The 12,286-nt window shown below is 36.7% G+C and overlaps 1 protein-coding gene across 2 annotated transcripts in view; it reads left to right on the top strand.

Annotated features, from left to right (window-relative positions):
* Window positions 1-2,425: 2,425 nt before the first annotated feature.
* JHY (junctional cadherin complex regulator) overlaps window positions 2,426-12,286 on the top strand; it is a 63,668-nt gene continuing 53,807 nt past the window's right edge. For both annotated transcript variants that reach the window (XM_011383574.1, XM_011383575.1), the window contains exon 1: window positions 2,426-2,783. In XM_011383574.1, the coding sequence (XP_011381876.1) occupies window positions 2,443-2,783 (341 nt within the window). In that variant the 5' untranslated portion in view covers window positions 2,426-2,442. The remainder of the gene's footprint in view (window positions 2,784-12,286) is intronic.

Genomic DNA, 12,286 nt, shown 5'->3' with positions numbered 1-12,286 from the left:
TGGGGAGAGGGGGTGTAGGCTCTGAAAAGGTTTTGGTGCCCAGACTTCCACAGCGGCCCTGTCCTCGATTAATTAAGACCGGTCCAGGGCACCAGACACGATGGACATCGTCACTTTCTGGGCCTTAAAACGCCCCTTACTGCCCAGTCTTGTCCATCAAAGAAAAGGCAAAGGGAGAAAACAAACCGAACGTCTCTATGGGCAGCTTCTGGCCTGTTCCAAAACAGGGCAGCTTTTTCTCTACCATCCATCTTGGGGAATGCAAGCAAACTTCCTTTTAACCCACCGAAGGAAATTCGTTTCACCCAGTAAACTAGACCCACGCTTAGTTCCCTAGAGAACTGGCCATTTCCTGTTTGTTTAGGAGATTCGTTTGCCTCTCTTGGTCAGAAATTTCAGTGGAAAAGTATTGTGCCACTATATAGCCACCTTCATCACATTTGATATACCTACTTTCTCACTTAGTTCAGCTACCAGCTTGTCCTTCTTTAGTCCCGTACTTTCATAAGATCAGGCCTCCACAGAAGACCCAGCTTTTCTGGCATTTGGCTTTGCTCTCTTCATACTCTCCCAAATTTCATTAATCTGTTAACAACAAAAGTATTATCTTCTATGGACATTTTTTATTGATTTAACTCAGAGACATTCGTCTGTTTCATTTAAGAGAAATTGAAGGGATTGATTAATTTCCTGAAGGAGAGATTCCAAATTGAAATATAATGGTTATGTTAAGCTTTTCCTTTAAGATCCCAAGTACAGTGACTTGAACTCTTACAGTAAAACTAGTGTTTTAAAACTTTCAGGTATAACATGCTGCTATTGATGGATTTGCTACTTTCTAAAAAAATCCTAAAAAGCAAAAGTTAATCAGTTTATCAATATTAAAATAATACAGTAGAATGAATAGATGTATTTTTAAAATAAGAGACAATACAACAAACCAGTCTTTATAGTTAGACAGTAATATGTTAGTCCGCCAACAGGGGGAACTGTGAATTAAAAAGAAAACCAGTTCATATGTATTTAAATATGAATGTTACCTTTTGTCTGTTTTGTTTGTTAAGGTGCTTTCCTCTGAGGAGTTGATGATGTTTCTTGGGAACATAGCAACAAGGTCAACATTATAAGCAATTCTAGGAATAGGAGTAAAGTTATGTTATTTAGTTAAAGTTAGGATCTGCCAAAAGAACAAGAGCAAGCCCTTAAAACAAATTTTATAGTAATCTCTGATGGTGAAGGTTTCTATTATCTGATCTACAGGAAAAAAATGGCATAAAGGCAGTGAGATAGAAGACAGAGCAAAGAGAAATACTAGATAGAAATGAAAGGAAGCACAATCCAAAAACATCATCTCCTTTCAATCTGATATGAACTCAGAGCACCCTTTCCATAAACTGGCTCATCGGTCTTTATAACAGCCCTTTGAGCACGGAGGACTCACTTGGAATAACGCTCTTAATCGAGTTAGAACAGATCTCGGCTCTTACTCAGACCAATCTCCCACCCTCTGAACACTCCCCAGGACAGCAGCCCTTTCAGGTACGTGAACATCTAGCCTCCACTATGAATTGCTCCAGTGGCAGAATTCTTAAGCTCCTCTAATGACGTATCAGGGCTTATGGTGACCACATCTGTGCCTCTGTGGGTTTTTCTCCTTCCAGCTCATATCTTGTCTATCTGCCTGCTCTATCAACAAGGCCGCCAAATCTTTTGTTGAACAGTTTTAATCATTATTATGTTTTTTTATCATATTGAACTTAGGTTGATAACCATGTAATGGCCCCCTAAATTACACATTCCTATCTAGTAGAAACCCGGGTATTAAAAAGTCTTCCAAATAATGAAGCCAGCCAATATAGGTCTAGGAACAAAACAGCTTCTCTCTTTACAGTTCCAACTCTGCAAACCACATACTACTTCTCTCACCCTCTTTTACTTTTCACAAGGTAGACCATGAACCTGTCTTACTCTATACATGAATATAACTGAACAGTGGCATATTTGTATCAGTGTCCTGGGTGTTTGAAATAAGGCCATCAAAGTCCTGTCCGTAATTACCGCTTGGCTTGTGAGGCTTGTCTGTCACAGGCCCTTGGAAGCTGGAGGAGGAATGTGCTTCCAGGCAGTCATTTGATTCCTTCGGTGAAGCTGCCTTCGGTTACCCAGGCTGGTTAGGAGCTCTACATCAGAGACAAAAACACAGTAGTTTTTCCAATAGACCTCACACACACAAAAGAATACACACAAAAGCCTGCAGGTAATTTAACAAGGTTCTTATATTTAAATTTCTGATTAACATCGGAATTAAAGAGATTTCAGTAGTCACAGAATAACACAAATATAATTTTTTTAGGTAATGTTTTTGTGAACTACAACTTTAAATATTCAGCCAACTGCTCCTATCAACAAGAGTATTCCTGTAAATTTTTGTATCTTTTCAAGATGAGTCATAGTAAATTAATTCCCAAGCTCTCTAGCCAATCTCCTGTCCATCATATCAACTTAAAGCCTCAGTCCACAGAAACACCTTTTAAGAAAGAAGACTTACATCTAATTTCAAAAGACTCCTTGGAATCTGATTCAGAAAGCTTCACTCAAGAGACTAAGGCCCAATCTAAACTTGAAGACCAAATCCAGGACAACATCATGGAGCCTGACAGTTTAGAGGAAGAAAGCCCTCCACAGGATAGCTTGAGTGAGACAGAAGAGGAAGCAAGCAGAAAAGCAGCTCAGACAGCCAGCAAGGACAACTTCCATATCCAAGACAATGGTGCGAATCATAGGTAAGGAACTTGTGTAAGATAACTGATTTCTGAAATGTATTAAATAATTACTGGTACTGTCTCGAATGAGAGTAAGGAAAGGCTCTCATAATGAGCACCTTGTAATGTGTGTGAGACAGGACTCTGTGCAGCTAAAAACAGTTCAGAGCCAGGCTTTTTGCCACGTTCACTGTTTTATTATTTAAAAAATAAATAAATAGTCTTGGTTTGGTCCAGGCACTGCTGCTTAGTGTATAATTTGGAATAGGTCACTTAACTCTCTTGCATTTCACTTTTTCTCACCTGTCAAATGAACCAGCCTGCCTAACACCCCGGATTGCTATGAATGTCAGTAAAGTGCATTCTGGGAGTACATTCTACCTGAACTAGGGCCCATATAATCATATAAAGATTCAATTTCTAATAATTAGTATTAATGGGGTATTAACTTTATGCTCTGAGCTACCAAAGACTATCAGAGAAAATAGTGTAATATCACTCAGTTTTAATTAGAATATAAATGATATGATACAGTATAGAAGTTAAAAGCTATTGGTTAGAAAAGAGTTTTAGTGTGGTGGTAAAGTACATAGAGTCTAAAATAGACCATCGGGTTCAAATTCTGCCACTTACTATCTGTATGACCTTGACCAAGTCCACTTAATCGCTCTGTGCCTCAGTTTCCTTATCAGTAACAATGGGATAATAATGGTTACCTTACAGAGTTATTGTGATGCTTAAGTAAATTAATATACACGAAATATATTAAGTACTGAGAACAGTGACTGGCTCTTTATAAGTTATATATATGATACTTTTTTTTAAAATTAGGGATAACATATATTGAGGAAAGTTTATTGTAAAGTCTAGAACAAGGGCAAGCAAGAACAGAATTAGAGTGACATGTGTGTCATATTAAGGAGCTCGATGGCAGAGGATCTGTTCTGTGTATAGGGGAAATGGACTGAGTGAGGGCCTGATTATAGGGCCATCATGGAGTGCAACCAGCTCATGCCACAGATAGGATACCAAACACAGAACTCAAATGACTCATCCCAGGAATATAGTCATAGCAAAGCCAGAATTCAAGCCTGGTCTTGAGTCCTTTTCTTCCTTTCTTCTTTCCTTCCTTCTTTCTTTGACTGGGAGTATTGAGTTGAATCAAGCTCATATGTTTTTTAGGGGATCTCAAAGTACAGTGCAAGTGATAAGTGCTGTCACCAAGGTGCAGCCATAATTCTGGGAGCAAAAGAGGTTATCAGGAAGACTTCAGTCAGATAGCCACACCTGACTGAACTGGGTTGGGTACACCAGCAGGAGAGAATACAGATTCTTGGGAAAGGCAGTGAGATGAAGTACTGTTTAAGGAACTCTTTTCCACAAGCTGGTGCATTTTAAATTAGAAGATAAATGCAAAAGGGACAAAGAGACTACCAAATGAAAAAATTATAACAATAATGACAACTATAACAACAAGAACATCTCTTTTTAAAGACCCATCTGTAATTTCACTTAATTCTTCATTGTAACCCTGCAAGAAAGTGCAGTTACATATTCTCATTTTACAAATAAGGAAAACGAGGCTAAAAGAGGTGAAGTAACTTGTCTAATGTCATAGTGCTATGAGGGGATGTTTGTTGTTTTACTATTGATATTGTTTTTTTTTTAAACTTTGATCAAATTCTAACGTACAGAACAGTACAGAGAAAATGCTTATAACGTTTATTGCCATATTAGTTTCAGATATATTTTTTTAAAAGACATAAAATGTTACAGGTAAAGTTTTTTATTCCCCTTCTCAAATTCATTCCCGTCTTCTTCCTCAGAGTTAATCAATATACATTCTTATATGAGTGTGTATCCTTTTTAATGGTCTTTTCATTTACAATGTATAATGAAAGAATTGACATGGCTTTGTGATAGATTAGATATGATGACTGAAGAAACAAGGGAAGCCAAAGATTACTTCAAAGTTCTAATAACAATAGCTAGCATTTATAGACTGCTTATCATGAGCTTATCACTGAGCTAAACACTTTACATGTATTATTTCATTTAATCCTTATGGCAGCCCTGATAGGTGGATGCTATAATGATCCCATTTTAAAGTTTGCAGCTGAGGTTTTAAAAGGTGTTATTATGCCCATTTATTACATCTAGTGAGTAGTAGAGCAGAACACTCAGCTCTAATCTGAGACAGTCATACTACTCCTAGGTAATAAATGGTAGCAGTTTTATTTACAGAAATAGGGCATCATAAAGGAAAGATCTTTTCCGATGGATAGGTATTCTTGTCTATACTTTTAAGATGAAGAAACCAAAGCAAAGATCCATTAAGTGGCATTTCCGCAGTGTTGAGTTTTTCCTCTTTGAGTCAGTGCTCAGAGACCTGACTTTAACCTTGCTCTTTACCCAAGGACAATGTAAGTACCATTCAATATATTTCAAAATAAAGAATAATACTTAAAAGTCAAAATTATGGTTAGGGCCTCGGTCTTCTGATTCAGGGATCCTTAAATAATGCTATTTTCCTTAGATTGATTTGCATTGGAAATGTTAAATGGTAGATGATAATCCCCAGAGTTAGAATGCATTACATCCCTAGTGATCATTTGGCTGCATAGTGCTTCATACATTGAACATTTGGTGGACCAGTTCTTCACTACAAAGAAAAACAAAACTGAAACATTTAGTCAAATAATGCCTCAAAAACATTATTCAGGTGGATGTTTCGTTATTGGCCCCTTTCTCTGCCTCACTGTAGTCTTGGAAAGCTTGCCTAGGTGTGTCATTGCTTGGATCTGAGGAGTTTGTGAGCCGTGAAGTACACAAATTGATCTCAGACTTTCAATATAAAATCAGGCAGGCTTTCGTTTCTGTAAGGTAGATGGCATTTTGGGAATTGTAGTTCAAAAAATTATCAAAGTCTTGCTGTAAAACCAAGGAAAATCTCTTTCTTCTTGCTTTTTTAAATAACAGTTTTAAAAGCTGCCTGACAAATCACTTGAGCCCTACTCTTACATTTCGTTGTTACTAGAACCTCCTCAAAGCAATTACTCTTTGTATCTCACCCAAGTGAAGCCATAGTTCAATGTATATGGATTAGAGAAAACCTTTTACTTAATGGAAATTGGAGCAGCATTGACAGTAGTGAATGAATCAAGAGTGGAGAGAGGATCTTCACATGATAATCCTTAAACCCCACTCCAGAACTAGCCTTATGACCCTCAGCACTCACGAAGAAAGAGATCAATATAATTCCTAGAGCATTAGAAATAACCTCTTCAGTCCTGGGGACTTCTGAAACCTTATATGTTTAAAAAAAAAAAATCAGAGAGCAGCAGTACAGTACTTAGTATATGTGTTTAATAAGGTCTTGTTTACAAGGATACAAAAATATAATTAGCTGCCATTTGTAGAACTATTTGCTTTATGCATACTCTCATTTACTTTACAAGGGCCTCTTAGGTATTATTACCTCTATTTTGCAGACAAGAAACTGAGGTTCTGAGAGTTGTATAGATATATGCAGCTGCTTAGAGGCAGAGCCTGAGCCTCTAACTATAAGTATCTAGATAGGTGATCAAGGCCCAATTTGATAAAGGATTCAATTTTACTATCTAACAAATATTAAAGATATAACAATTTTAATATGAAGTAAGCTGAGGCCAGGGTACAGATGCATGTAAAATTATAAATATTATTAAAATAATACAAATATTTAAAAGGTACAGTGCCCTCAGAATAAATAACCTTAATTGTGTTTTACTTTGGGCAGCAGTGTCATAGTAGCCTATATTCCTCATACTCTCCTGGGAAGCGTTGTCATTCATTGAGGTCTGTGGATATCTTCCTCTCGTCACCTGGGAACTATAATCTTCACAAAAGATCCCATGTTCAGTCTAATAAACTACCCTGTGCCAGAAATTACTGGATGGGAGGTAGACACGGTGAGGAATTATTAGTTAAACTGAATATTCAGAATTGTCTGAAAGTAAGAAAGGGACTCAGTAATAATAATCTTCATTTTTATTGTTTTGCAGTGGTATGTAATTTTCCCTTTCAAATGCTTTCATAGATGTCATTTCAGATTAATAATACAAGAATCAGGTGAAGTATTGAATGATGATTTCTAGGACTTAAATAGCAGCATTGGATAACCAAAATGGATAGTGGATAAGGACCAAAATTCAACATTTTCGCACCCCTCAAACTTTTTTCTGGACTGTTTTGTAGTACCCATCAGAAATATTTAAGCTGAGGACAGAGTACTTTCTCTCATAGGTGTACATTTTTTGTTTCGTTTTTGTTTGTTTGTTTGTTTGTTTGTTTGTTTGTTTTTGCACTGAATAGGAGTATAAAGATAGCACTTAATGCTCATTCTAATATTATAGTATTAAGGATATTCTGAGAGTTTCTAGGAGTTGACATTCATCCATGTTGATTTCTATTGTCTTTATTAGATTGCTTGGCCAACCTCTTCAAATACATTACACTGCATACCTTATTCTAGGGGTTTCACATAGTATTTTGGGGCTAGCTACTAGCATATTAATTATTTATTTCACATGGCAATAGAGAAGTGACTTTTTGTCATAGATATTAGTCATTTCTGTTTTATGTTCATTAATTTGCTCACAAACTCTGCTGTTGTTAAACCCTGGTGCACTCCTCAGAGCAGGCATGGTGCCATCGTAACAGATGAGCAGTCAGAGAAAGAAGTATGGAGTGTGCGAGGGCATGAATTGTGTCTATTAAAGGCAGAATCCTTGCCAGAAATGCTAAAGCCACAGTGACTCCTGGGGTTTATTGCTCTCAGAGAAAGACCAGCAGTTCCTTTCTACCTTATTTCAAAATGAGGATGCATTACTATGTTAAAATAAGTAAATAGTAAGTTCAAAACCTCGCAAAGTATAATTTAAATTTATACCACCTGCATTCCAGTGAGTTCGTCAAGAGGATTAAGAAGATTGCAACCAAAGGATAGTTTAATTTATGACCTTTACCATTTTCGTTTATTTCCACTCTGTGACAAGTTTGAAAATACAGAAAGTTTTGATTACCATAATTTTTAATGTATTGAATTTAAAATAAATGCTTTTCCCAATGCTTAATATACAGTGCCAAGTTTCACATGATATGCCAAGTCCACTTAATAAAATGGTGGATTCTTAGAGCTGTTAGAGCTCTTAAAGTTCAGCCCATTCCCCTTATTGTACAAAAGAGGAACCCGAGGCCTAGAGTGGTTAAGAGACTCACCCAAGTTCACACAGCTTGGTCAGTGGCAAAATCTGGAGTAGGTCCCAAATGTCAAGATCTGTCCATTGCTTTTCCTATGGCAACACAGCTACCTTGCAACTCCAAAGATGCTAATATCTGGCATTTAAAATACAAGAAGTTCCATCTAAAAAAAGTGTAAACATCTGGATGTTTTATGAAGCTCTTGGTCCCTGTTTCTGGAAAGTGAAAAGAACACCCAGTCCTCCCTAGTCTGGCACGAGCCCTACAAGCTCGGACTGGGCGAGAGGAATTATGTTTGCAAATACCGTGTCATACAGCATTTCCCTTGTGAAAGTGCAGCCTTTGTTTTACATGAGATGCTCTTTTTTAAAAAGATAATCTTAATAGAAGTGAGGTGCTAGAATTTTACATTGGAGTCACTAACATGCCTTCTTTAGACATTTTCATTTAACTCACAGGTTATCCTTGAATCAAGACTATTGAATTGGGGCAAATATCTGATTATTTTGCAGCCATAAATCTATTGTCAGAGAAAAGAAGGGACTTCAGCTGGAATTATCCAAATTATATAATTGCTGTAAATACAATTCACTAGATAACAATCCAGCCCCTTCACTTTAGTGTGTTTCTGTAGATAGTCTTTGGCCTTTAGTTTATTAAACCACCTTTTTTTCATTAAAATGTTTAATTTTTTTTGGCAGAATAAATGCCTGCATTAAGTGAAATTTTCTGGGTTGTAAATAACGTTCCCAAAGCATGTCCGTATATTTGTGGATCCATTTTATTTTATACTTGCGAAAGTGATTTATAATCCTTTGGATTTATTTACTTAAAAGCCGTTGATATAAAGATTAAGATGAGCATAGGATTCAGGAATCCTTGGAAACAATTGTCAGTTTTATAGTTCTTAAAGAAGCATTAAAAACTTTACACTTAAACATAAATTGAATTTTCTGTTCATATGCATAAAAAATTTAATGGCATATAAATTGGCAATAATTGTTCTGTTTTAAAGGATTAAATTAAACCTAAATCAATAATAACATGTGCAGTTTCAATTTAACCGGCTACTTAAAATAAAGTGGCAAATAAATAACTGCTAAATGATTAATAGCAATGCTTTTATTCCCTCTTCAACAAGCAAAATGGCCAGTTATTGAATATTTTATTATGAGTGCAAAGGATGTTAATTGTACTAGAAACATGCTCTAATTTTAGTAATTTTTTTGATTGAATATTATACTGAATATGAGGCTCTCCATTAAATGGAGATTTTATTTTATTTTGTTTGAAGTTGTCACAGTCAGTACTCAAACATGGCCCATTAAAGCCAGCAAATATCATGGCGTCTGCATATGAGACCACCTTCCTCTTCCTCTCTGCATCCATTTCTAATCTAGGCATCTGAAGAGGAGACCTGGCATCTGTTGTCTGAACAGTAACAAAAGAGTTGCGTACTCACTGTCTTTGTAACCTTTCTATCAAATGGGGAGGAAAAGAGGTGCATGTTTTGTGTGCAGATGATTACTGATGAAGGAGCACTTTACACTCATTTTGCTCCAGTGTGTTGACCTGGACCACTAAATACAATTGAGCTTCTTAGCATACAAGCTCAGTACAATGGGGTTCTTTAGTATCATGTTCTATTTCAGCCATTAGATTTGTTTCTGTGAAGTATTACAACTTTCCATGCTCATGATTTTGCAAAACATAACCTCCTATTTGTGATTTCCACCTAGAAAGTGAAGAAAGAAGATATTTTAAGATAGTCACTGCAGGTGTAAATGGTACAGTGTAATTACTGCTCTTTTAAGAGCCACATTTTCAGATTCTATCTTGTACACATATATTATTAGAGTTTCTCTTCAAATGATTGGCTCAAAAACATTTTTCTCAGCCACAGTAATTCATTTTGTCTGATTTTTTTCAAAACTCTCTGTATTTTCTAGGTTCCACTTAAAATATCAGTCTCTCCTGTAGTGTGTAATATTGCTTCTTTGGGCATTTAAGAATGGAAATTTGTTGAGGCTAGAAATTACAGATGTTCCTGAAAGTCTAAAGTAATTTAATTCTCCCAGTTTTATCTTCCTCATCATTTTTCAGCAATTCTTAAAATATTTCATCATGTGGAAACACTGAAATTTCTTAATCTCGTTTTCCTAAATCCCAGTTCAGATTCTCCACGATGCCTAAGTTATGGTAAAAATTGAATTTTTAAAGATGTTTTGATTTTTTTCAGGCTAATAAGGTGCCACTTAGTGCATCACAAGACAACTTTGTTCCCTGAAAATAACTTAAGCCCTGGGGAGAGAAGAACCTTTTGAGATCCATCAGCAGGAAACACAACAATGTTATGTCATGGCAACTGAATGTAACACACAACAAGCCAAGACCAGTGATAGCTCACTGATGCATGCTTTCATGCCTCACCTTTATTGGATCCTTACTGTGTGTCAAGGACTTAGTTCTAAACATATATATATATGTACACACACACATACATACACACACACACACACACACACACACACATATATACATATGTACATGTATATATAATCAGTTTGCTAATTGTCTCAACCACACTATGAGATAGGTACTATTATTATCCCCATTTTATTGATGAAGAAGCTGAGGCAGAGAGAAGTTAAATAATTTGCCCATGCTTATACAGTAACTGGTAGCACAAGGACTTGAGTGCAGGCAGTCTGATTCCATGACCCATGTCCTTAAATACTCTGTTATACCATTTCCCAGAACCAATATATTCCTATTATTATTCAGAGAAGCAGAGCACTGTGGAGATTTCACATGACTGAAGAAGGTCTATAACCATACTGTAGATGTTATACCATTATCAACTGGTGCTGATTAAATATGATGACCAGACTGAGTGCCAGTTTTTTGTTTTGGGGTTTTTTTTTAGTATTACTGCAGGGATGGAAGTCAGAAATCCATTTCCTTCAATCATTGAAGAGTACCTATTTTTAAAAAATAGGGGACATTCCTCAGTTATTAATTCTTTTGTGAGTTTATCATAGGATCATAGAACAAGAGTTGGAATGGACTTTCAGATATCATTTAGCAACTGAATCTGGAAATCAGAGGTTAACATATTTTCAGTGATAAACAAGATTGTCCTCCTATTTTAAATACCCATAATATTCTGTATCTCTTTCTGCATCTAATTTGTTATTTGAGTTTTACAGTTGAAACAAAAAGCCTGTCTTCCTCACTAGCAAGTAAGACCCGTCAGCCTGCTTCTGTTTTGCTCACCACTCTGTCTTCAGTGCCTAGTACCTGTGGAACTGCTCAGTACATATTTGTTGACTGGCCATATGACTGACTGACTGATTCACTAACTTACATAAGGCAAGCCTTATGGCAATGCTTGCCTCACTACCACCTACAAAAGCAACTGCATGATACAGGGCAACTTAATGGACAGGAGCTAGGTCCTGAAACAGACTGTCTATCTATATCCTGGCCCTACCACTTGTTAGCTCTGTGACCTTGTAAAAGTTACATAAGCTCTCTAAGCCTCGGTTTCTTTATCTATTAAATGGGGAATATAATAGTACCTTCCTGATAGGGTAGTTCTGAGGAAAAAACTGGAGATTCACTATAAGCATTTCCTAGATCAGCATGTAATAATATGTGCTATCTTCCCAAAGTCAGCACTCCACATCCTACCCCATGACTAAGTAGCAAAACAGTGATCCCCACAGGATGTATCACTGTGAAAGGTAGCCAACCCCTGGTTTAAACAGTGCAACGGACTACCTGTTCTAAAACTTTCCAAGACCTTATAGCCTTCGTAGATACTTCCTTCCAAAAAACTCAAGAGTCTTTGTCTTACTAACATCTTTGCTCTCTATGTTATTTTTGGTAAATTAAATTATACCTCTCAATTTAGGTAAGCCAAACTCCTTCATGGAACTTACAAACCCCTTCAGTATCTCACCTCTGCTTAATACTGTGCTCTACTCCTCAACCTTTCCTCCTCTCACCCTCCATTTTATCCATACTGATTTGTTCTTGGAAAGCACCATGTTTTCTCTCCCCTCCATTCCTTTTTATATGTTGTTCCCTCAGCCTGGCATACACTTCCTGCCCTTCTTAGCCTTAGGCATCGGCTAAGTCATTGCTTCCTTCAGAAAGCTTTCCCTGATCTTCCAAGATGGGATTGGATATCCCTCCTGAGTCCTGATGGCCCCGTGCCCCTCATCGGGGCACTCATCACTCCAATTGTTAATCACTTCTTTCCTTGTCTGTATTCTCCA

This window comes from Pteropus vampyrus, unplaced genomic scaffold (assembly GCF_000151845.1).
Source record: "Pteropus vampyrus isolate Shadow unplaced genomic scaffold, Pvam_2.0 Scaffold528, whole genome shotgun sequence".
Taxonomy (NCBI): Eukaryota; Metazoa; Chordata; class Mammalia; order Chiroptera; family Pteropodidae; genus Pteropus; species Pteropus vampyrus.
The sequence above is the reverse complement of the archived record's forward strand: the minus strand, read 5'-3'. Positions and strand labels throughout refer to the sequence as shown.